Source organism: Tetrao urogallus (genome assembly GCF_951394365.1).
Source record: "Tetrao urogallus genome assembly, chromosome: 2".
In the NCBI taxonomy this organism is placed as follows: Eukaryota; Metazoa; Chordata; class Aves; order Galliformes; family Phasianidae; genus Tetrao; species Tetrao urogallus.
The window spans coordinates 69,794,449-69,822,108 of NC_136814.1; the positions used below are offsets into that span (position 1 = coordinate 69,794,449).

General features: G+C 34.2%; 1 protein-coding gene across 1 annotated transcript in view; it reads left to right on the plus strand.

Moving 5' to 3' along the window:
- ASCC3 (activating signal cointegrator 1 complex subunit 3) overlaps nt 1–27,660 on the plus strand; it is a gene marked incomplete at both ends in the record, with an annotated part of 243,679 nt that overhangs the window by 188,400 nt on the left and 27,619 nt on the right. The window contains 4 exons of the mRNA XM_079532681.1: nt 3,020–3,152; nt 5,573–5,698; nt 15,247–15,358; nt 15,629–15,763. Of these exons, the coding sequence (XP_079388807.1) occupies nt 3,020–3,152; nt 5,573–5,698; nt 15,247–15,358; nt 15,629–15,763 (506 nt within the window). The remainder of the gene's footprint in view (nt 1–3,019; nt 3,153–5,572; nt 5,699–15,246; nt 15,359–15,628; nt 15,764–27,660) is intronic.

Sequence of the window (27,660 nt, forward strand, 5' to 3'; positions counted from 1 at the left end):
TGTATGAGTACATAAAATTTATGTCATTACTTGAGAATATACAGAAACTTTAACTAATATAGTATCTTCAGTAATACGTCAAAAATAATCACCTTAATTAAATGTTTGAATTCCTCATTTGATATAGTCTTCTATTGCTTGCTACCCTCCATTAATTTCCACCTTTTCATAAGCAGCTCTGCAGTGCTTTCAACAAGCTTAGGAAACTGAACACTTGAGGAACTTATTGCAGAGTTCAGACAGGGAGAATATTTGTCTGGATGGTACGAAGCTTGAAGAATGAAGACAAGCTAAATTTATTCCAGGTTTCCTGTTCTGTTTTCTCTTCTCTTTTCATAAGAGAAAGTTTATTATGTGATCCAGCACTGTGCTAGAGATGTATTCACCTAAAGACAATCTAAGTGTTGTCTGTAATGTAAATAGAGATCTTGCATCTTTTTAGCCTCTCATCTTTTTAGCAAGAGAACCTTACTAATGGAAAAAGTTCAAACTGAAAAGAATACACAGGTTACTTCTCTGAATATCCCGTCATGATGTTAATTTAGTGCTTATTGCTCTTCAGGAAACTTGAAATCTATTTCCAGGCTGACTGTCTTGTTCAAAGTTCTCTTATGACCTGGGATCTTAGCCATACACACTTGCATTTTGTGACATACTGGCTTATGTAAACTGCGTACAAACAGCCTCTGTAGAGAACTGGTATTTCATACTTCCTGACTGGAAGAACAGTAGCAACTACTGGATGGGGAAAAGTGCTGAGGAAAGAAACCAACGCGTATTTTAGACTTCACATTGAATCTGTGGGACTGTAATATAAAGTAATAGGTAAAATAATGTTTTCAGAAGAAATTGGAAACTCAGTAAACACTGGAGCCTTACTGTGCTGTTTTAGAAATATTTCGTACAAGTACTCACAAAGGCATTAGGAAAGGTTTGTGCTTTCATTGTTTATTACCTTTTTGATTTGAGATTACTTGCATAGTGGGGTTGTTCAGGTCTTTAGTTTTATATAAAACTTCCTGGGAATTCTAACAGAAGTTAACGTCTACAATTTAGATTTTGTTGTCTGCACTGCAACAGAAAGTGTAGGTTCCTTATTTTATGAAAAAATGTGCTGTGGTTTAGAGCACTTTTAACTTTCTAGAGACTATTCATATATTTGGAAATCCTATGAATTGGTAATGCTGTTTTTCAGCAGTACTTAAATGAAAATTTAAAGTTTCTTTTGGAAATATTTCCAAATGTTCACAATACTGTCTTTAGTGCTGCCCTCAAATAAGCCTTCACTGTTCCATCATTAACTTGACTTCTCCCTGCTGAACTTGCCTTTTTGTATTAGGGATGTTTTGACTACAAGGAAGCAGCAGAGTGCAGAATGAATCATTCTGGAGTACTCAGTAATTTCAAAATAAGTAAAAGCTCTTCTTTCGGTGAAGTCAGAGGTTTTGGGGAGGACCTGCTTTTAGTTACCAGACACTTACTCAGCCAGTTGGATAGTATTTGACATTTTGGGAGTTTAGTTCAGTGGTTAAAAGAGCCAAGTAGCATAGAGTCAGTAGAAAAAAATATAGATTTGGAATAATTATGTGTATATATATTATGTGTATATATGGCAAAAGTCATATCCTGATTCTTTTTTTTTTTTTTTTTTTTTTTTGGTAAATCCATTTTCTATGTGGTATTATGCAGAATTTAAATCACCATATTAGAATAACAAGAAGTTTCATCTTCCCCTTTACACACACCGATTCAGAAATATAATTTTCAAACTAGTTGCATTTTATATTTCGTGCTGCTTCTAGATTTACAAAACAAATGAACTGATTTTAAAAAATTAGTGTCCAATGTAATTTTTGTGTATAACAAGTCAAAGTGTTACTGAAAACTTCTGTTTATCATCATTAGCTTTTTCTCCTCATTGTCCATTCCTATGCCATGCTCTATACTTTCTGTCTTGTCCTTTTTCAACCAAATACGCAGATGAGCATTTGGCCAAGAAGGTTACTTTGCTTCTGAGGCCAAATAAATTCTTTTTTAAAATGCCAAGTTCTTCAAATTACATATCCTACAGATAGGATTCTCTCCCAGAGAATGCACAAAACGTAAGTTTTAACATAAAATTTAACATAAAATTTACTTTTGATCTAATTCCCATTGTTTCTTCCAACTTAAATGCTGAAGGCACCAGGAAGGGATCAGAGCTCTTCTGAGAGGGACAAAGAAAAACCTATGCTGATGCATTTCTCAGATTGTGTAAGGAAACCAATAAATAATAAGCATACCTACACTGGTGGGCAGTTAGCAAGTTGATTGTGTTTTGTTCAAACTAGTATTTTCTGTGTTTCTAGAAATTACTAACTAACTAGTATTTGCAGGTAAGGTGGTATAGGTAAGCTTTACCCTTACCTGCTTTTAAATTTGTATATTGTGATCCAGGGACAACTTACAATGTGAAACCCCCTCTACTCCAATGCTTTTAACAAATATAACTTGTCCTGAATTTTGGGTAGCAGATATCATATCTTTCAACAATTAGAATTTCCCTTTACCATTTTTTTCCTCTAAAACATTAAAAACCAAGAAAATTATATACAGCAGAAAGGCTTGTACTAGGAACATCTTTTATAGTGAAGGCAAGTACTAGAAATTTAGGAAATTATATGCAGTTGCCATTGTAGGCTTCACGAGTTCTCTTGTCATTTATTTCGTGATATCAGATGAGGGATGTATGTGAAATGGAGGGAGAAAATGGAGGAATTTATATTAGATGTAGGCCTTGGTACTACAGCAGTGGGTGGTCTTCAAGTATGCAAGAAGATAGTGCCAGAAAGAGGTTCATCATAAATGTACATGAACTGGAAAAAAAAAATAGCTATGTCAAAACCAATAGAGCATATAAAGCCAAAGAAATAATTAAAAAAAAATAAATCCTTGACTACACATTATATAGAAATAAATACTTTTATTTCTACATTTTATTTAAATACATTTGTTTTATACATTGCTGTTTCTTTGGCAGATGTACTTCAGATGATGGGACGTGCAGGCAGACCACAATTTGATGACCAAGGCAAAGCTGTAATTCTAGTTCATGATATCAAGAAAGACTTCTACAAAAAATTCCTGTATGAACCTTTTCCAGTGGAATCCAGGTGAAGTGCAAGCAATCTGAAAAGCTAATCAAACTGTCAACAGTAATACACGAGAGATACAGAAAAATAAAACATTCTTCTCCTGAGTATCTTCTAAATATCAGAGTCCTAGAGTAAAATCATTAAAAAAAAAAAAAAAAAAAAAAAAAAAGTTATCTATCCTTCTATCCTTTATTCAATGAGACTTGAAGCACTGTTGTACTCTTTAGTTCATTTATAGACAATATTACAGGTGCTTCTCTGCCTCTGGTTGTTGTCTCAAACAATGAACTGTTCTTCAAGGCTAGTGTGCAGGACAACTATTTGTGATCCTCACAACTCTCTCTGAAGTTCTATTACAAATTCCTAATGTGGGAAAAAAAATTTAAAAAAAGGTGGCTTTCTAGTACTTTTCACCTAGAAAATGTGTACCATTATAGAAATTACACTAAACTTCAACACCTTTCACTTCTGAATTGGAAGATTTTTATCAGAAAACGTAGAAAAACTACCTTTGCACTGCCTTTCTGAACATAGCTGAGTTTTCTGTCCAGCATAAGTAACCTGTGTCTTGATTCTCATAAAAGTTACTCTCCAAAAAGCAAGACTGATTAAATCAATCGCCTATACATGCATGTTTTGTGGAGGAATTCTTAGACTTGTAATTAAGCATGAGCACTAATGAAAAATTTTCTCAGCAATGAGGAATTTGCAGTATTGTTCTCCTGTGGAAGCTTAGTTGCTCAATATGAACACTAATTGGATGTCCATCTGATCAGGAAATTTTCAGGAGCTTGAGAGTGCTATCCACCTGTGAAATGTAGTTAAAATGGATAGGTGCATTTGGAGGTTAATTTTGTGCTGCACAGACTGCCTTTTATAATTTTTTTGCAAAGTATGTGGAGGCATTTCTTTAGGAAGCCAAGCCATACTTTCTTTTTTTTTTTTTTAATTAAAAAAAAATGATAAAGATGTAATTCCACTTAGCACAAAAGGCTAGGAATTGAACTTCTTCAAAATAATAGCTAGTTAGAAGAGCAGCGTGATTAAAAAGTTTATGGTATATCCAGACTACGTGGCACTAGAATAAACCAGGAAATCTACTCACAAGAAGGTAAGCAATGTTTGTAGATAACAGAATCATATCTTCAGTGTAACAGTCGCATCTTGTTCCTCTTTGGAATACTGTAATTATTCCATACTTCTCACAGGTCATTTTGTGTTTATGTATTTATTAATATCAGCGGTTTGATATATTATATCCTTCACTATATACAAACAATACTTGATGAACTTTCAGATGAAAGTTCACATGTTAATGGTAATCTCATTAAGTTTTGTGTAGGTTGTGATCTGATTGACTCAGAGGGTTGCCCTGCTCTTTTATGATCATCAAAGATCCTTGAAGAGCTTCATAGCTTCAAAAGATGAACTCTGGAGGGGTTTTTTTGAAGTATTTTAGTTTTGGAATGCTTTCTCATCTTATTCTACCAGAGAGCAGATTTATCAGCTCTGTGTAGTACTTCCAATGTTTAAAATTAAATTTCAGATTTTTTTAATTACAGATTTTTTTCTGTAAGAGATTGTCTATGCATTAATTGCAAGACTTGAGTACACAACTTGTATGACAGGCCTTGTGCTCTTACTGGTCGTGGGTTTGAAACACAGCACTCATTCCTAATTATTGTTTACTTTTGGCAATAGGAAAAGAACAGTAAGAAAAGTAAAAGGATTATAATAGAGGAAAAATCAGGCTAATCTTTAAAGATATTTACCATTCTCTGACTGAACTGCAGCCAGGCATGATCTCATTAGATACCAAAGTGAAGATCTTTGTTCCATTTAAGGAAACTAAAATAGTATTTTGCTCTGTAAGAATCATTTTAAACTGTATTTGCTCTTCTGTGTTTGAGTTTAGACCCCTCTGGTTAAAACCAGGTTTGTTTGCTTGTTTTCTCCCTACATTCAGTGAAGATGAGGAAAAATCTGGAATACCAATTTTGATGTAATTTTAATAGCCTCTTAAGTGTCTGCCAGGTATTAGATAAGCTATTGCCACTGTTTCATTTCCTGTTTGTCTTTCTGTATGATTTTCTGTTGGATTAAACCAACACGGTCATATGGTCAACATACAGCAGTCAGAAGTTATCACTGAGTAGCTCCATCTGAATGCATTCCATGAATTACTTAAACATGTGCATTCTTGGTCCAATCAAAAAATAATTTGAGCCTCATACCAATATCATGTAAAGAAGATGACTGACCTTGCAATTACATCCCATCTTCCATTCTTCTCTTCCTCTCTTTCACTGGAAAATAAATATATAATATTTTCAGATTTAAAGTAATAGACCTTTTAATGCACAAGTCTACAAACTATATTTACAACCTGTCTCTGTGATTGTAAAGTTAGCAAAATCCTCTTGTTTCCTGTTACTCAGCTTGTTAGATGTGCTGGCTGACCACTTGAATGCTGAAATTGCTGCTGGAACTATTACTTCTAAGCAGGATGCAATGGATTATATCACTTGGACTTATTTCTTCCGACGACTTATAATGAACCCAACGTGAGTATAAAGTACAAATACAATTTAATCTAAAGGTAGCTTTAGGGTAGAGTTGATCCAAAGGTGATCCTGCTGCTGTTGGAGCCTGGAATAGTTAGCGGCCTCTACTGTAGGAGCATTACTGGCCCACACATGGAATGAAACTTCTGTGCACTTTTTTTTCCTCTAAATATAAATGCATTTTTGGCAGATAACTTATGTTACATTTTAGTAACAACTATAAAATAACATTATTGAGAGGGCTATATCAGCATCCCTAAAATAAAACTGCAGGTTATCACATTCTTTTAGATATTATATTTATAGTGTGTTACTTTTTAGCATTGATATATTATGCCCAGTTTTCTATAGAAAATCTACAATGATTGAGTTTTGCTAATAAATGAGAGAATAGCTATCAGCTGTTTGTCTGTGATAAAGTTTACTTTCATTAGGGGTTCCTGGCGAAACCATGTGTGCAATATTTTCTGTGATTGATATCATCCAGCCTAGTTCCAGCTGGTATGCAGATCATTCTGAGCTATTCCAGCAACTAGCCTGCCTTTGCCACAATGTTGTTTCGGGTAAACGGTATGTTATGTATCATGTGATCATTCAGCCACCAAAATAATGTGTCAAATAAAGAATTAGGCACTTCCTGATGAATTACAGAATATTGTATTTCTGAAATCATGCTACTGCTATAATGTTTACGTGAATTTTCAGTTTTTTACAGGCAACTGATGCTGGAACTTGCAGGTGATAAAAGCCAGAACAATAACTTCCTTTAATTCTTTTTTCGGTCTCCATTAGTTTTGAATTCTACATCTAGCTTCATTCTAAGAATCTTCCACAGAACAGAATTTCCATGTAATCTTCTTGGGAAATAAAAAATGCAGTGTTAGAACTAACAAAATGAATAAATGTATGAGAAAGATGTTTCTGTCTGAGAGAGACAAACAGCTAAATTCTCTTTTATCTAGGTTAGATGAAGGTAAAGCTGTGATCCAAACCACAACTGATGTAGGAAACTGCATATTCTTTTTTAGTATAAAGAATAAGTGATGTTATTTTACGATGTCTTACTATTGCATTGCTCTACAAAATTGTTGATTTATTTTCAGCAAGCTTTAATTATGTGATGTCTCTGATAGGTAATATTTTAAGACAAAACATATGGCTCATAGGTAAATGTAGTATGATCTTACAGGCAAGCTCTCCCTAGTGTAAAAGAAAGTTCCCACTGAAATGGATTTGATGTGTTCACTAATGGCCATTTTTTCCCAGCAGATTCTTTAATGTGTAGTGGTATGGGAAGTAAAATGTGAAGTTATCACAGTATCAATTTTTAAATGCAAGTTGTGCTGTTCAGAGGGTGTTCTATGGAAACTGGGAAAATCTAACCCATTATTTCATAGTGATAAGCAAGGTCATTGTACTGGAAGGCAATATGATCAGATCTTGACTAGTTGTGTCCGTAATGGCAGGATAGGAATGCAAAGTGAATTTTCTAATGAATTTTATTGGAATACCACACAACCAGGTTGGAACAGTTCACAAGTTCTTTTGCTTTCCCCAGCGTCTCATCCACACAGAAGTACTCAGCATTCCTTTTGTACTCAGTCATGCAGAGACAAAAATGAAGGACATTATTGACTCTGCCAGAGAGGTCATTTCTAGATACCAAGCACAAATGCAATGGATGTACACACTTTTCCTTTCTTTGATGTGTTAATAATTACTACAAAGTTTCATCCAAATTTACTAAACTTGCCAGTTAGTAGCATTCCTGGACCTACATGCTATACGTAGTATTTTAATTGAATCAGTGTTTGAATGAGATACATCAAAAGAAAACTGAAGAGTTTTATGAAGTCAGTGCTGGTTAAGATAACTTACAGCAATAATTGCAGTGCAGTAATGGTGTTTACTGTGCCATAAATGAATATATGAAATACTTGATAATATCAGACGAGAACCATTTATGATCCTTAATAGTTCAGAGCTTTAGGAGGTTATTTTTTCACAATGACGACATTTTGTTTTGGGTACTTACACAGTAGCTCCTCGGAATGTTGACATTCTCTCCATCGTGAAACAAGTTATTTTCCAGCCAGCAGGTGACTGACTGTACCTTAGTGGTAAATAAGTAATTCCCATATGCATGATTGGTAAATTGCCTTGGGATTCTTTGGCATGAAAGGCATTGCATGTGATGCTGTAAATCTCCGAAATAATGGTCTTAGGTAATATGCAAAAGATTTATAATCTTATTTACTGCCAGTTTAAGCTACGTGTATATTAAAGCTGCATAAACAAATCTAGGATCATTCTGTTCCAAACCAGTACCATCAAGTGCCTTACTTACAATTTAAGTAATTTGAATTATATTATTTAAATAATATTAATCTACTTTTACAGTAAGATAAACATCAAAGTATCCTTTTGCTCTAAGCTGCCAGTTTCTTCTAAAGATGTAAATAATTAACATGTTTTTTGTGGCACATGAGATACTTTGTTAGTCTTAACAAAGTAATAACGGCTTTATAAATAGTGTTGTTAAAAAAATCTTTGCATGTTACAACACTTTTTTTTCATCAGACTGGTTTAGTTTTCCTATCTGATGAATCTCCGTATCCTGCAGTCTGTGAAATGTATAGTTAAGAGGAGTGGTTAAGCTACTGATTTGGGACAGTGGAGTAGCTGAGTGCTAGTTTCAGTCAGTGGCATGCTGAATACCCATGTATGTGCTCATTCTCAAAATATGATGTGCAAAAAAGAAGAGAAGTCCAAATAATACTTAGCAAAGTATATCAATTTCGGTATACGAAGGGCTTTTTTTTTTCACTTCCCCAAAGCAGTGTAGAGACTTTTGAATTTGCAGTTTAAGTCTGAGATTCTGTAGTATTTCAGTCAAGAACTATAATGTGTTCTTCTCTCCACATGCAATTTTAACCTTTATGTTCTCTACTTAGTCAAGATCATGTTTAAAGATTGGTCAACTAAGTGCCTTGTTCTTTGAAAGGGTCTATTTTGAGAGACTCATCTGTCGTAACTAGCAGACTGAAGACTTAGATATATCTTCTTTCCTTGACTGGAATTTCTTGACTGTTTCATTCTTTTACCCTTATAAAAGATTATAATCTGCAACGTTCTACAAAAGAAAAATTGCAATAGGAAAACGTTTTCTGTAAATCAGGTTATATTTTCCAGATACATACGCAGTAAAAGGGAAATAGAAATTTACAACATATGTTAAGCTAGGCGGAATCAGCTTTCATCTGGAATGTTAATTTTTAGATGTTCTGAGAACATACGTCATACCACTCTTAGAATGTGTGGGTTTTTATGTATTTTTATATGTGTGTGTATGTATACATAAGCACTTGCAAAATTAATTTTCTGTGTAAATTCCTTCTGACAACAATATTTCTGACAGTTAATTCTGGCAGTTATTATTAATGTTTTTCACTTTGTCATAGTCCTTTATTATTTATGCAGAGGAATGTAGCATGAACTATAATTAAAAGAAATTATCTCAGACCAATGCTGTTATCACTAATCATACATTTATATTTTACTTTAAATTTTCTTTCCTCACTATAATTAGCTGAGCTTTTCCAGTACACATTGCTCCAAAATTAATGCCTCCTATTTATTTCAGTGAAAACTATAATAGATACAAAGAGCATAACGCTATTTGAAATAGCAAATTCTCAGCTACAGAACTCTATTTTATAACATTAGCTATACATTTTCACCAGCAGTGAACAAGAGCCTGTATGCCGCACTCATAAAAATCTGCACCAGCAGAGCTGACCTGTTCACATCTGTTATGATGGTGTTGTTGCTAGGAAAATATTGCCTATGCAATCAATTTTTCATTGGCTCAGAGAGAGGAAATCAGAAGGCACCAAATCCAGACTCTACAGTGGATGTGATAGAAAAGTCCAGCCAGGACTGGCAATGCATTCCTTGGTCTTTAAACTGATGAGAAGCCTGGCATTGTTGTGTTACAAGAGAAAGGTTGTCTTCTCTGGCCTGGCTCTGGAAGTTCAATCCTTTAGCTTAGTCAGCATTGTGATTTAGCGATCAGAGTTGATGGGTTGTCTGGGTTCCATGAAATCCAGAAGGAACACCTCATTCCTACCCAAAAAGACGGTGCACATTGTTTTACCTGATGAGGCTGTATCTTGAACTTTTTCTTTGTCGGGGTGTTCACATATCATCACTCTATGGACTGCTGTTTTGACACTCACTAGTACTGGTGGCACCATATCTCATCTTTCCATCATAATGATGGAAAGTGTCCATCCAAGAAACAGTCACCTTCAGCCTTGTATTGCTTCAATAGGTCCTGACAAACTTGCATACAGTGTTCTTTCTGCTTCTGTTTATTTTTGGGAACCACCTGACCCAAACTTTGCAATATTTCAATGTTGGCACTATCATTTCTAATACTCTGAAGCCAATATTCAGCTCTGTATGCAGTTCCCTTGCCATAATCTGGTGATTCGTGTAGATGAGCTGATTGAGACACTCTGTGGTATGACAGTTGCACATGACCTCTCAGTACATGGCATGTCTTTCACATTGCTGATGCCACTGCTGAAATACAGTACCTACCACCTCACTGCACAGACATCTACTGTTTGGTCTCCCTAAACATTCCACAACTGTTAATGAATGTTGATGGATGCAATTTTTTCAACAGGGTGGGACTCAATGCCATGCCTTTGCTTCCTGTGCTGCTGCCATCAGTTGCACTGCAACAAAATGTAATGGAGTTTTGGTGGGAAGGTTCAACTTCTACTGTCATACTGCCATCATCTGCCGCTGATTTCATGGGCCAGCATAATGAAATCGGAGGCACTAATTTCAGAGCAATCCTTGTAATATGAATAAAACAGCAGCATAAAAATGATGATTAACATTGTTCCGTAATAGTTTCTGGTATAAAAGTGAAATCATATTCATCCACTCAGAGTAGAATGATTTGTATAGGATACAGTGACAAAAGCACAGACTTGTAGGACTTCTTTGGAATTATATCAGAAGGTGGATTACTGAAGAAAGTTAAATTAACTAAGATGAAAAGAAAAAATGAAAAGAAAAATATTTGCTAAAGCAAATATATGAATGCAATAAATTAATGTGTACAAGTAAAATACAGATGGAGATTACCAGCTGTGGTATTTCTGCATGCTCTGGTGCATTTTAGCAAGCCAGTCTCAGACAGCAGACAGTCAGTGATGCCTTAATAGCAAAATGGGTTGGTACATTGCCACATGGCTCCACCTATGAAAGTCTGTCAGTCATCTACTCAGACATCTACTCAGTACCATTTGCATGGTGCCATTTTAGATGTTGCAGCCACCAAAGGCCATAAGCTATTAAACACAACTGGGAACTTCAGAAAAGATTTTTATGAAAGCAACTATCTGTTTCTCCCATGCTTTTTCATAACAAAGTTCATCTTTCAGGACTGTAGCATCAGAAAGCACACGTTCTGGAAGTCATGTGAATGCAGTCTTTAATGCTTTTGTTTCCCATGGCCTTCCAACTAGCAAGTTTCTTTTTTTAAATATTTTTGGCTGACTCTGCCACTGATTTTCATTATGTGTGTCCCTATTACTAGCGTATAATCTGAACATAAAAAACATGGCGCTGTAACAAATGACTTCACAGCACTGACAGTTATAGCAGGATCATTTCAAGGCTGATGAAAAATTTCCCAGAGAGATCTCAGGTCAGGTTTACATAAGCTAAACAGGAAATGATTGCCATCATTCACATTAAGTCCTAAATGTTTTTTGTAACTTCATCTATATTTTATGTTCCTGCATGTTTCTATCTTTTTCAGCTGATGAAATTCCACACTTCCTTAGATTAGAGAAATAAGTTTATGTTTCATTGTTTGTTGTTCTTACAAATCTTTAAAAGGTTTGGGAATGTTAAATGTATTGTTTTATAGAAGTTTTTTATCACTTATATTTTACATACTTTGTAAATTCTTATGATACCTAGGGGTTTGTTATTGCTTTTTCCCAATGGACTACTAATGGAAGTTAGCCTGTCTAGCCCATGTGCTAGATGTTGTTAGGATAAAACTGCCTTTGACTTTCACACCTCTCAGGGGACGAGTAATTGTTGTGTTCAAACAGCCTGTAATTGTGATCCCGCTGGCTTTCTCAGTACGCTTCTGGCTATTAGAATCATTAAACAACTCAGCACCTGTTAACAGCATTGTAAATATTCAACCCTGCTTGTGTGCAGGTTGAGTCCAATATAGGAGAAGGCTTACAGAGCCCAGCCTCATAAATTAGAGCTTCTGACAAGTCAATTATTGTGAAACTGGGCTTCACTGTGAAATAAATGAAATGGTGTGCTGATAAAAAGGTAGGCTGTCTGTTTATAGCAAAGGGAAAATAATGACTAGATGATTCAATGCAGTGAGCATGAAACTGCATTGTTTTTATTCTTTATCTGTAATTAAGTAGTTAGGTAATATAGCTTCCTAGAGGAACTTACATACAAAGCAGTATTTCTATTTGGAGAATACCAACGTGCAAAATTCTACTTGCTTTTATTCCAGCACATTCAAAATACCATCTAATGTCTACACAATATCTCTGTTTTTGCCAATGATTTTAGCATAGTTTTTCTAGATAAATGGCTCTGCTTTGTATTAAGGGAAATTGTGCTGTATGACCAAGAAGCTTCTGTGGATGCACTCAAAATTATATATAGTTGTAGATAGTTATAGATAGTAGTTAAAACACACCGATTCCACTTCACTCAAGATTACAAATAATTTAAGATTTTTCTTCACATTGTTTTGTTTGCACTAGGCAGCTAGATGTTTACATCTGACAATAATTTATCGAAAATCAGCAAATTTTAGATTAATACAGTTTTAAAAGGCTTTATAATGCATTCTATCAGTAAGTCTTCAATATGCAGTATTGAAAATTAGACTACAGGATAAAATCTCCTTGAATTAGTGTCTGAAATTACAGTTGTAACAAATCATTTCATTATATTGCCCAAAACTCTTCCCTAATTTTATCAGTATTCATAATCAGTATTGTGATACTGCAAACAATACAGTGAAAGTCTAAAATACCGTGACAACGAAGTGCCTTAATTAGTCATTTAAGTAGTGCTAGATTCAATTTGGAGAAAAATACTAATGAATTTTTAGTGGTTTACACCTATAAAACAGAAAATCTTTCCACACTCACAAGCAGTGTATGAAGTTAATTTGTTTGGATTGCTTTCAGAAGGTAAACAAAATGATACAGAGTGACTTCTATTAGTAAACAGAGTTTATTATGGTTTTTTTGCTAAAATGTAGGGGGGAGAAAAACTGCAAGTGACCTTTTTATGACATTGTTATTTTACTTCAGAAAATGTTGAGACTTTCAAGAAAATTAAGTTGCTGAAATTAATTACTTTTGCTGCAAATAAATTTTCTTTGCGTAAGGTCAAGAAATGTGTGGTTGTTTATCATATAAAACTTTTTAGTCAATGTAGTCACTTGTTTTGTTTTGAACAGCAACTGTGATGTAAATATTTAAGATCATCTTACCATGAACTGATATAAAATACCACAAAGCTGATTACTCCACTGTCAAATAGATATTTTGCTGTCTAATATATCTGACTGTCTCTGCAGAACAGATTTTTAATAATTTTTTCATTGTAGTAGTGTTTTACTCCAACTTCATTCAATGAAAAGTGAACATTCAGTGAATTAACCCCATAATTGAAAATTAACAAGAAAGGAAGAAAAGAAACACAAATAACTGTATTGCTATTTAGCATGCAGCTTTTTTTCAGTTATGTTACTGCTATTCCAAAATTAGATAAAGGAAAGTTAAAATCTGTTAAGAAAATACTATTGTTTGTCAGGTTATATTGAAAACCAGTCATGGAAGGGTGCTTCTGGTATTTAAATCATAATTCACTCTTATGAAATTTGCTAAAAACAGCATTACAGTAAAGGAATCAAGGAATGGGATTCTTCTGCCCCAAATACAGCATCAACCACTGAATTGATAATCTAAACTCCCTTTTTGAGCCAGTGATCACATTCCAACTCATCCTAAAGCAGAAATCTGAAATACCTCAGACGAATAGCATTCTCTAAGTGCATGCTTCTCTCTACTGACAGTAAGGAGAGTTAAAAAGACTAACTCAGGTGTAAATATAACTATGTGAAATCAACTTACACAATCGTGTAAATATAACTATGTGAAATGAATCTCAACACGCTGTTATACAGCCTGTTGTACACCTGCACAAAATAACACTGAAAGAAGCTAATCTTCATTACAGCGTGTGGCATTGTTTCCAGTGGAGGTGCTGAGTGCACAGTGGAAACAGTAGGAAACAGTAAAGCAGCCAGTAGGAACAAAGGAGCATCTTTCACCATTGCAACAGCGTCAGTAGTCTGTATGACAGTTGCAGTAACTTCCAGAATTAAATGAGCAGGGACAAGCTTTCTACTGTGCTTTTTAATAATCCAATAGATCATCGATTTTTTTTTTTTTTAATTTCTTCTTTGAAATTGCACAATGTACTTACATTTCTTAAATTCAGTATTTTGAAACTTTCTGAGCATGCTAGGTTTTAGTTTGAGTTTAAAAGTTGCTTTCTGAATTTCTGCCTTTGTTGGAGCTAATGCTCAAGGTCTTATTACATTTTTATCTGTGGATTCCAGGGTAAAAGCTCTTCCTGAAATTGTGCTTGTTTGTGTGAGTAAGAATCTTATAAATATACCTTAAATTCTACTGTTAAGGTGCACTGACTTTGGTCACATTGTTTTTTTCTTATAAACTAGGAATGTTTTAACACACTTTATAAACTTTTTTCCCTAATGCAGATAACAAAGAAACATTGTTAGTACATATAGTTTGCCCCAATGTTTTCACGTGCAAAAGAACGTGAAATAAACACATTGACAAATACCCAATTCCATAATATTAGTAATTAAGTAATTTTAACGTTGACAATAAAATGAAACAGAAATATAAAACAAGTATTAACATTTGGATTTGTGTAGGTTTACTTTTTCAAGAGATTTTACTGTATGCCCAGCTTTTATTTTCAGAGTTCCAGGAATATAAGGACATTTGCTACCCTGGGTGGGATTTCTTCTTTTTTCTTTAAATTAAAGAGTTTTAGTATTGCTTATTCATTTTCAAACTTACATAATCAGGATATTATACTTATGCAATGAAGAAAATTTTCCCATTAATAAAATGTAGCCAGTCCAGTTCTGTTTGTATCAACCTTTCTATTAATAAACAGATAAATTACTGTATTTCCATATGTATATTGTATTATTATTTTCGTTATTTACACAATCTATTTAAGTATCATGAATTTCTTGTTAGACTATATCAGGGAATAGTTCTGTGTTTAATTGTTTAGTGTGCATGTTTCTTGCTCCAAGTGTGTTATTATTATAGCAGCCTTGTAAGTTTTCCTACAATATGTTATTGTTTAAAATTTTCAGTGTGTTATAAGTACTTGTGTGATGCATCTGTTTTCAATTCTTCTAGTTACTATAACTTGGACAATGTGAGCCATGACACTATGAACAAATACCTCTCAAGCCTTGTTGAGAAATCCCTCTTTGATTTGGAATGTTCCTACTGTATTGAAATTGGGGAGGTAAGACCACTATGTTCATTAAGATTCATGTTCCTAAAAATTGGGAACAACTGGATGCATGCTTCTTATTTGAAGGGTTAGTTTCTCTTTGGAGCTAATTCTAAGACTTAATTGAAATCTCAGTTTAATCAGGTTGGCAGCTAAATTATGATGCTAAGCCATTTTTACTGTTCTCACCTATAAAGTAGTCTTAAAATATCTGTTTTTTAGTTACTCTGCATAGTGTTGAACTATGTAAAAAGTATATATATTTGATTACTCTCCTAACAGGATAACCGCAGTATTGAACCTCTGACATATGGCCGCATTGCTTCCTATTACTATTTGAAACATCCAACTATTGGGATGTTCAAAGATCAGCTGAAACCTGAAAGCAGTGTTGAAGAATTGCTCTTAATTCTGACAGTAAGTGATGATATTTTGTTAATTTATGTGTATGTAACTGATGACTCTTAAAGACATTTAGAAGTGTATGAAAAGACATCCTGAAATTAAGAATAGCCTTTCTTGCATGATTTGTAATTTCTTTGTTGTTATCATTGTTTTGAGTAGTATAACTGAATCATTTTTGATGCCTTAGGTGCTTTGTTGAATCAGTATGTCAAAATTATTCTGCACGCCTCTTCCTTTTCTGTCTATTTGTAATCTTCAGGACATGTACAAATCCAGTATTTGTTTGTTTTAGGTTTGGTAGAATACCGAAATCCCAGAGTAATAACTGCATATCATCATCTCGTATTTGTGGAATATAGAGCATAATGTGGAAGATAGAGCAGCTTTAATAAGTCTGGGGACATTTGAGGAAGGTCCATATCCTGTACTGCTTTTCTTTCAGTCTCCCAGGCACCTCACATTTCCTGATGTCTTACTCCGCCAATAGTGCCTGCTCAGTTGATTATTCTAGTGACTGTTTAGTAACAAAGTGCAATGCAAGGCAAAAGGTGTCAGGGTACAAATTCAGAGGTACAGAGTACAGAGTAGCATGATAGTATTACATATCATCATAAAGGTATCATATTTTACATATTTTTAAGAGTTTACGCCTGGATAGCTACAAAATCTTCTATTTCAAGATGGCGTAATTCCATTTGTACCAGCATATATTTGGAAGGAAGAAGTACCACAACACTATCCAGGAAAACGTAAAATGTATTTCTGCCCATATATGATTAAAGACTCAGCTGTATTACATATATTATAATAGTGGCCTGAATTCTTTAGTATCCGTATTTCCAAATGTTGACCTCCAAGACAGGAGTCCCATTTATGTGTGTTACTTGTATGTTTATGGTTTTGACACACTGCCAAAACTTTTCTGAGGAGAAATACAAGCAGAAAAAAAAAAAAAAAAAAAGTGCTATTCAACAGTTTACATTACAAAACCCAATCAGCATTTTTCTACACTAGGAAAGCCACTTTTCTAGTAGAAGGACTTTCTTCCAGACAACTTTAAATCGCCTGCTGCAAATATTCGGAGTGTTACAGCTCAGAAATAAAGGCCACAGTAATCTTTTGTAATGGAAAGTGTTAGACAATCTAAATAGGGGAGTTACTGACCCTGCAGTATCTGTTCTTCTGTTGTCAGAAAACATTGTAAGTTCTATGAAATAGCATACAGTATATTCAGCTGAAAACAAAATGGTAGTCTTCTATGATTCCCGTATATTCTGTGTGTAAAATGACTGAATTTTAAAGAAGAAATATCCACAGGGATCACAGGTTAAATAATACAATATTCAGTATTCAACATGAGGGCTTTACTCCAGCTGCTGTCTTTTTAAAGTATCTTTTTCTCTCTAGAGAAAATTGTCTACACATAGAAACTTTTTTTTTTTTTTTTTTTCAGAAATATTTGGAGAGGGAATAGTATTGAGAATAGGATTAGCAGAGATGGAGGGATGTTTCATGACACTGTGTAAGCTAACGAGTAGCATAAGGAAGATGAATGATACAGGCAGATCATAGTGCTGTCCATCTTATGCCAGGGCTCTTCATCCATGTAAACAGCTTACCTATATAGCTTATCTATAAAGCACAAATAAAAATAGCTAATATTGCAGACAAAAGCTCAGACCTTAGTGTTGGGCAGAAATTTTAAAGTGTAAAATGTATTAGATCTTTTTATGTTGTAATTTGTTGGGTTTTGTTTTTGTTTTTCTGGAAAAGTAATCTTATGACTTGTCTGTTTACAATCTTAAGAGGAATGAAACTAAAAATCAGTTAGGGGTCAAGCATGCCAAATGTGTCGATTTGAAAGATGACAAGCATGTGTGAATACTGGATGCCATTATAGCTGACAGTTTTTCCTTTTTATGCAGATGTTGATTTTCATAATTACTACTGGAATTAGTGTTCGTTCTTGTTAAAGGTGTAAATTGGAAGTGTTTTTTTTCAATTCGATGTAGTGCTGAAAGGAATCGCTATTTCAGCAGAGTTTATTGCCAAGGATTTTTTTTTTTCCCACTAAACACTGTGAATTAATGAGTTTTATAATTATGGCAGTTGCTTCACACCTCTATTGTTAACCAATGACATTACATCTGCCTTGCTCCACTTGTGCCCTCCTCCTTCTCATTGAAGCATTTAGCAGTTTTGGCAATGGGGAATTACATGGCATGGGGTAAGTAGTCTAATTAGATATAAGTGAAAATCCTGAGGGAAAAGGATATTTAAAAAGTAATTTGAAGAATCTCTTAATGATGATGAAACTGAAAGCTGTAGTTATTAAAAAAAAAAAAAAAAAAAAGGCTTCTTGTTGCAAAACATGTTATAATTGTGATTATTCCAATTATCAGTCAGTCTTAAAGTTTTGAATTTTGGACAGTATTGTTTGAAAATAACTGTCCAAAAAATTTCTCAAATGTAGTTGCAGGATTTTGTAAACATGATATATGGCATTGCTCATGATCTTGCAAACTTTCAGACATTTACCAGTTGCCATGATGTATACTGGGAAGGCAGAATTATCCGACTATAACAAACAAAATCCTAATATTGTGGATTTTTTTTGCTGAACTGTCAGTATGTATCTTGAAAGGGCGCAACAGTTTGTTTAAATCAAAAGCAGGAAAAAAGTGAAATTGCATTCAAGAATTCAGAAAATTGTGATCACATTAAAGATTTCAATCTGAGCGTGATTAAGGGATTTTGAGTTTCAGATTGTTATCCTGTAATACTAATGAGAGAATTATGGATTATGTAGGAATGAATTGTCACTGAAGCTTTGCTACTTACATGAAAATATAGTTTTTAGTCATTCTGTTTCCACTACTGATGAGTTTTTCAAAAAAGTCACTTGATGGTAAGATTTGTTTCCATTTAGTAGTCAACACCATTCGTAGTCTTCTCCAGTATCCTTTCTTTTCTCTATCTTTAATTTATCTTTTCATTCGGTCATCTGGTAGTGTTTTGCAAGATCAGATGTGTTGATTCTTTTTCATTGTGGTTGGGTTTTGACACTTCCTTTTCATAAACAGGAAAATGGCATATGGCAACTACCCTGCAGACATTTTAGAATTATACAGTAATAAGTGATGCAGATAAATGGGGTACCCTTCTCTTATGCTTTACTGTCTTTCAGTAAATCTATACTTGAGATTTTTGACCTGTTTTGGGTTTGCAGGTAAAGTTCAGATTCAGTTACTTTTGTAACTGATTTGTTTTGAGCCAGTAAGTTTTTTTTCTGAGAAATAATGTTTGATGCTTTTCCGTAGAATTTTCTTTAAAACTTTCCTACCTGTGCTTCAGGCAATGGTAATCTAAACATAGTAGTCTTAGATAGCAGTAGTAAGAGTAATCAGTGTTGAGTTACGGTACTTCTTGAATTAAGTGTTATTGAAGAGAAAGTGTTTTTGAATTATTACTGGCAGGCTGGAGTTTCCTGAGGTACATAAAAACTGTCTTCTCTTATTCTATAAGTTAGGTGCAGATGTTAAAACAAAGATCAAGTTGAAAAATCAATGGAAGATACTTTGGAGTAATTTTTGTTATTTCCTGTACTAAAGTAGCAATCAGCACAAATATTTTTGAAATCAAATGTGGTTTGTTATATTTTGAAAAAAGGATGTCTGTCTTGGTGATGAATTAGAACTATGTTCATTAGATCCACTAGCTTCAGAATCTTTTTGTTTTGCTGCTACTCTTACTTGATTATCTGGCTAATATTCTTATGTATTGAGCAAATACTTTGTAATTTCTGTTTGTACCATGCAGTGAAGGAGATAGCATCTTTCAATACCTCCTTGTTTCTGTTTTTGTATTCTATCTAAAAGATGAAACTGGTTGGTCCCCTTGTGCTTGTTGTCATGTGTTTCATGTAGACTGACTATAAGAGACTGTTTTCCTTCTAACTGGATTGCTTAGAGACAGAACTGCTTGGTATTTGTGTTGTAATAGGGCATAGATATCTTCCTGTCTGTATTATAAATGTGGTCAGGTATCCACATACCTCTTTCCTACATTTTTATCTGATATCTGAAATACCTTTGATACAGTGACTTCTGTTAGTATTTTGAAACTCCAAAAATTTGGCATCACTGAAGTAAAAGATTTGGAAAGTGGAAGGAGCAGGTTCATGAAATTAGGACCCTTCATCTCAGATGCATAGATAACAGAAGAGTGGAGCTATAAATGCCTTATCTGTCTTTCATTACTGTTACTATAAGATTATAAATAACTAATCTGTAGCTTTATTTTCTATTCATTAACATTGTTGCATCCTATTCTAATCAGGGAAACGTTCAGGTATCTCTAAATTCTTACCCTCCCTGTCTAAAACAGTTTTACTTTCTAAGCAGAATTCTGTCTTTAAGCTGTCATTTCCTATGTCTGGATGACATGCTGTGTGATATGGTTTAGTACTAGTGGTAGCAATGGTGATGAGGAGACAGTTGGACTGGGTGATCTTATAGGTTGTTTCCAACCTTGTGATTCTACGATTCTATGAACAGGCCACAAAGGTTTTTTTTGATTCAGGGATGAACTGTATTGCAACCGTTTTTCAGTTAGATGCCATGACAAATTAGTAAGTTACAAAAACATTGTCCAAGAGCAAGCTCCTGTCAACTGTTTTGTGTAATACTACTCTGTAAGCCATGCCAGAGACATTGATTTTGCATTGTTTTGAAATACTATATAAAACTGTTTTTTCTGCTCTATGAAACTTTTCAGGAAAAAATGAAAAAAAAAAATCAGGTTGGTTTTTCTAAGTCAGTCATTTCCTGCTTTATGTATTACATAAAATGTTACATTGAACATATGTTTATGCTATAATGGTTTTTTTTCTTCATGGCATAAAAGAACAAGCCGATATTCATTACAGTGATCTTTTAAAATATGGTATTTAATTGTCGAGAATAGAGATACTTCATCACAAGCTTTATATCAAATGAAAGGCAATTATATTACATTCTAGCTTTTAGGCAACTTACATATTTGATTTCACATATATTATGCATCATCAGTAATATGAGCATGACTACTGTGGCCACAGTACAACCAGGAATGGGCCTCAGCCATTTAGCATGACTTCTGATAGCAGTAGAAAACTGTTACCTCTAACCATTAAATATTTTCTTTACAATAAAGCCCTGTCAAGGGCTGTTCAATTGCATAAATTTCATCTTAAACATAGTCATTTACAGGACCACATGCATAACTTTCATACAGTCTATATTGTCTGTAGTTTAATATTTAAAAATATTTACGCTTCACTACTCATGCACTGAGAACATCCAGAGAGTACAACTGTGTTAGATGAGATAGTTAGAAAATTGTGTTTGGTTTCACGACAGCAACAGAACAAAACTCTATAGTGAATTTAAATGCCATCTAAATTTCTCTAACCTTATCCACTGTGTTCCAAATATACTGTATTTAGCAGAGTGAAATTTGTCTTGGTTTTTGTTATTTTTGTTGTTGTTTTTGTTTTGGTTTTGTTTTTGTTTTTTTGTAATCCCAGTAGGTGGAGCAGTTTTGAATATTGTAGTACTTGAATTTAATTATTTTTGTAACATATTGGCACAACAGTTTCTTATTTTTGTCTTTTCAAGTGATTGTTTGATTTTCAGTTTGAAAACACTGTATGCTGCCCTCCTTCCCAGAAGAGCACAATCAGTTGGTAAATCAAGATGACAGTTTCCACTACTGGCAGCTAACTAAATATGGCATAAGCCTTGCATTTTTACAGCATCAATAAGTAAGAATTATATTCCAAATCAGAACATATAAACCCTTCCCATCTCCACACATAACGTTCTGATTAACAAATCTCCTTTCTTTCTCCTCTAATCTTCTTAATTCAATTTTTGTCACTACTTGCCAGTCTGAAAAACTGGATCAATACTCACACAAGTTAAAACCTATTTTAAAGATGAACTTAAAGGTTTCTGACATATGTATCCCACTGGGCTTCAGGACAAGAACTGTTATCTATAGGTAATATCATGTATTTGATTTCTTGTTATATTTATTTTTTGTTATTGCTGTTGCAGTGCAGCGTCTAACATAAAGGCTTATAAAAGTGTATATAACTCTGATAGTGAGAGCTGGTAGGATGAGACTGTTTCAGACAGCTGTGGTAGTAACTGTTATTGTCAGAAAAATGGGGAAATAAATTCCTTATTCAGGACATACAGTTGCAGCAATAGCAGCAAAGCTATAAAACTCCCAGTTACTGTTTTGGTGAGCCAGGAAGTTATAGTACTTTTGTCTGCTAGGATAGGTTATGAGTTTTCTGCTGGTCTTGTCCTGCAGATGTGAACATTGGCTGCCATCTGTGGCGAATCAGTGTTCATCCTTGGTGTGTATATGCTGCTGTGCAAGTTCAGTGATAGCAAGCTCCATTTAGCTGGCTACTTAGAACTGCAGGCAATTCAACTGCACACCGATTTATTATATATATTTTATTTTACTTTATTTTATTTTTTACTGGTCTCTAGTTACTAGTTTTGCTTTTACTAGAATTATATTGTTGTACTATAAATTACAGCAGTTATATTGCTGATGAATTTGTTTTCACAGAAATCAATGCACTTAGTGATAGTAATTCAGCCTTACTGACTGCTGTTTAAAATCTCACAAATGTTTTTCTCTGTTGGGAAAGAAGTTACTGCACCAACTTGTAAAACTGTTAAGGAAGCAGATTTCATATTGTAGCCTGTTCTCTCATAGGAACTGAAACTTCCAGATAAGTAGCTGAAACAATTTCATCATACAAGATTGGTATGCAGTATAGCCTGTGCCTTTCACATAGTGGTTTTTTAAAAAAAAGGACATGAGGATTATTGAGTGATCCTTAATGAAGTATCTGACACTTGTATTTTCTTTATTTACATTTAGATTCTTTCTTTATCTCATTCTCTCTTCTTTTTTCTTTTTTTCTGATGGGATCTGGCTACCTTCAGAAAGTTGAATTCGGTTTTAAATCTTGATGTTACATATTATTACAGATTAGAAATTGGTCACATATGGAATCCCTAGTATTTACATATGCTTTATTTCACAGTTGTTTAGGTCGATCTTGCTCCTAACAATTCTTGAAGAAACTGCAGTGATTTTTTTCCTATCAGAATACCAAAACTTCTTAGCATTTGAAAAAAGTAATATACTTATTTGTAAATTTGATACAGCATAGTCAGCTTGCTTTTAGAGAACAAGCAGTTGCAGGTCTTTACTATGTAGCTTTTTTTTTATTTCCAAAAGATAAATACTTTTGTATGAGAGTAAAAAATATATTAGTAATGCATTGCTGTTTCCCAGTCTGGTGTACTGTTATTGTCCTGTGAAACAACTGTGAAAACTGAAATCATGCACATTTCTAATTAGTTTTACCTGAGACAATGCTTAAATACAACTTAATTTAAAAATTCTAGTATTACCCTATTTCCCCTAGAAGAGTCAAGTAAGATGCCACCAATTTCCTTGGGTTGCCCACATCCCAACTTACTATTCCCTTTCTTTTCTATCTTCCAGTGGAAAAATCTAGTAAGCCATGAGAGATTATTCAAACTACTAGTTTTCAGAAAGAAAACATATTCCTATCTCACCTTAAAAAGTAATAAAATGGCTAAAATCCCTTTCACAACAGGGTCTCTTCAATCCTTTTCTTGTCAAGGTGAGGGTACATGCTGTATTTGGTTATATTTTTTGGTGAGTGTGTACGTATATACCTGCAAAGTATTTTGTAGATACAACTGATGTATACAGTACTAAGACATTTTATTTTAAATGTATGAAATCATTGATTGCACAACATTCTTTAGGTTAATTAGATTAATTCTAACTTTTGTTATTTGCTCAATGCAGCAAGAAAATGTAAACAATGTGAGATGTAGATAATAGATTGTTTTTTCCCTCCATATATGATTGTCTTAGTGTTTACTATATGCAGTCATAGATGCTAATTTTGAATACTTCTGCTATAAGAATGTGTGTTTGCTTTCTCTTGTTTCACACAGAACAGATGGATGCTTGACTGCCTGCTAATCCACAGCTGGAATGGTTTCAGCAGTTTCCACGTTGCTGGGTTAGAGTGGCTTTTCTAGTGGACTGAGAGGGCAGCAAGAGAGGGATATCATTATTCATCAGTATCCCAGTGGGATCACTGCCAGCAGAGATTAATTTTTTCTGTTATGCTTGTAAAACAAGCTCAGGTGGAGTCTCTAATCCTCAGGGCACGGGTGGCAGATCAAGGAAGATGCTACAAAGCTAGTTAATTTTCAGATTCTAGGGGAAACAGAAGCTCTGTTAGATGTATAAATACATGATTGCAAATTTAAGTAGCTGAAACCCAAATGGGATCTTCTGAGACATCTGGTACTGAAAATTTCTGTTTTCTTTGTCTTTAGAAAGAAGTTCCCAAAACTTTACACCAGAGGAAAAATATATGCAACTCTTTTAATCATCAGTTATCTTTCTATATATATATATATATATATATTTGTAAATACAGTTCTAGCTTCAATTGAAGGTCTGTATTTACAGTAGAACAGATTCTGTATAAGTCTGTGTAGGTAAACTGTGCTTTCAGTGTTCTCACAAATCTTTGTGGAGTGAGGATCATTGAGAAAATTATCACTTGCAATCCAGAAAGGGTTAGATCTGTCGTAGTAATGTATGGTACATTCCATTTGGGTAAAGGAATGTTCTGGTAAGGTCACATGTGGTGCAAGGCTATTTTTAGCATATTACTCATTTTATCCAAATTCTGGTCATTCATGACAAATTTTGGTTAGAACATCCTCAAATCAAGCATACTAAAATACTGGCAGACTGTCTACACGTTTATTAGATTTCAGAACTTTGTTGTTGCTGTTTCCTTAGTGCCTGTCCTTCTTCTACACCCCTGAAATTGTCAAATTCTGTCTCTGCACTACCTGGTAGCTCAAGTTCTTCAAAATTTCAGGTCAGATTTTCAGGAATGTTAATCTGCATAGTTCTACTGAAATGAGTGCAGATATGCCAGGTTTTTTTTTTATCAGCCTAGAATTACCCAAATTAAAATTTACTCACAGGAGCTGTCACTTCCTGTTAAAGTTCTGATTTTTTTACTGTTATATTAAACAATTTTCATTTACAAGTTTAAATGCTCAGAGTGAAACCAGTAGCACTGGCTTGTTGGAAGGACACTGTGCATAGAGGCACTTTCCAAGTTTCTCATGTATTTCTGCCAGTTCATATTGTTCTACCATTAGTCTGAGCTTGAGCCTCTCTTGAGCAGAGGCTGCTAGTCATTTCACCACATGATGACAGGTATTTATGCTTGTGAACTTTTTATTTCCTTTTGTCTCTGGTCACATAGTATTTGTCTATTTCTGGAATTTAATCCAGTACAAGAATATAGCAGCGCGCATTTGTGCCTCCCCACTAGGGGAGCTGCCACAGGTCAGCAGATCTGAAATCCAGTCCTCAACACATAGAGCTTTTACAACTTGCCATTAACATATACAGTGTGTATGGGCCCAATTTCACATTAGGAATTAGTAATGCTTATTTCTGTTTCGATGTGGAGTTGCATTAACTTAATGCGGAGCTCCATTAACTTCTTCCCTGGGTCTGGGCTCTGTATTGGAAGAACCCAATGGAGGATCAAAGCCAAAGATGAAAAATGACTGATCATTTTCCCAGGGAAAGTTAAATGCCAGGATTTGTTATTAGACTTTTTATTGCTGTCATCATCTCAATCAGCATTTAAGCCAGGTAATTCAGCCAAAACTGAGCTTCAAAATGTGGACATACGTCCAAATGGAACTGAACTAGATTTTTCATAATGATTAGTCTTTTGGATATAGTCAGAGATTTTCCCTTTTTTGCATTCACACATTACTGAGTTAGTGTACTGAAAAGGAGTATAAATGCAGAAATTTCAATGCAACCAAAACCAGTTGTTTTTAAATCTTTCCCATAATATGACTTGAGATTACACAGGAAGAAAGTTGTGGGTCACTGTCCCATCTAGATATAAAAATAAAAATTAAAAAATGACCATAATGCATTCAGAATGTGCAGGTTCAAAGCATTCTCATGAAAAGTAGTAGGAAAAGTTAGGCATTTTGGAGAGCTGAAAATCTCAAATATACCATTTCCAGTGATAAAATGTAATAATTCTCTCACATCACTGTAATTCACCTCATAAATGGAATTTATACTATTCAATTTATATTTATTTGCTATGGTCAAAGTAACTTATTCAAGGTGGATAATGTGTGTGCCACACCAGTTTCAGATGTTTCCTCTTCTTTTTGTCCTCCTTTATTCTTCTTTGCATTTATTTTTTCTCAAATTGTCAAGTGTTGCAAGCTTACTGACTTAGAAATCTGAGTGAAATAAAGCTGTCTTTAGGAATGATGCATGCATAATACTATGTAAGTACCTACACATTTGGGGGAATAATGATTGTTATGTAAGAATATTTTTTTTCTGTTAGAGTTGGCCCGAGAAGTAACCCTAAATTATGATTGTGATCATAAACTTCACGTAATATGGATTTTTAGAGTTAAGGCTTACTAAAAATCATGAATCCATTCCTTGTTTTAATATGTTTTAGTAAACCACACAATTTAAAAAGAAAATGTTTCTGAAACAAAATGGTTCTATTCATGTGTTGTTGTTTTTTTTTTACTATTTGGTAAACTGACTGCATGCATTTTATTATCTATTCCCATGTCTTCTTGTACACTGAATCATGAATGCTCTGATATGCTTAGAAAACTTCAGGAAAAAAAAAAAAATTGATTTTCTGGTTATTACAGAAGCGTTAAGAACTTTTTCCCCACATCAAATTATTATTATTACCTACGGTTCTCTCTCTCCTACTTGCTGACACTTTGGCATTTTCTTTTAGCAACTCCATGCTGAAGCAGAGGTCTGTAATTTAACTTTGTACGTTAGAAGTTCCCCAGTCTGCTCAGTCACTCCTTGCAGTTGGTAGCTAGTATTGTTGACCTCCTATTGCTCTGTGCACAGTGGCAAAGGTCTTTCCAACTCCTGACCTCTGGTCATCAGGAATGTCATCAGTAGTTTGTAGTTTGGACGTTTTAAGTAAGAGGTGAACTTGTGAAATCTAAACCCTTCAGGGTGTTTTTAAGTGATCACTCAACTGTTTCATTGCCTTAGCTTGTGCCTTTTATGATGTCTGTAATTGTAAAATTTGTGGTGTTCATCAGATGCAGTTATTTTGAAAAATATGAAACATTTGTCTGTTTGAAGTGAGAAGTCTGAGGACCCAATTATATATTATTTTTATATATACATATGAGACATTTGTAAGAATTGTAAGCACTTTTAAGCCTTATGTTCTTAGAAACTAAGTTTGTAGATTACACCCCTGATATACGCCCATTTTAAATCCTGAAACAGTTATAATTGATTATTTTTAATTTATATTAAATGGGCTTTTTTACATTATTGCATATCAATGTGTTTTACAACTTTATCTTCAACTACTCGTGCTCAACTGCAAATTTATGTCTCTGTAGTTTCCTCCTGTAGTTAATTGGATTGCCCTTACAATTTCAATTTTTTTATATATACATCTTTTATCTGTAGAAATGTTTTAACTACTAATGGGATAAGTAAAAAAGTTAAAGTGTAGTATTTGTTTCAGACAATACTGAGCGGCCCTTGTCCCCTGCATATTGCTCTCCATCCTATGCATGTCTGTTTTCCTCCTGTCTTTTTTCCAAAAATAGAGAGTTGAGGGTGCACCAGCAAAGTAGTGGGGAAGCAGTAAGATCACTTTCCTGCTACCCAGATTGAACAGGAGAGTTAGCACATGCCCTGGTAGGAAGCCTGGTGCCAAAGAG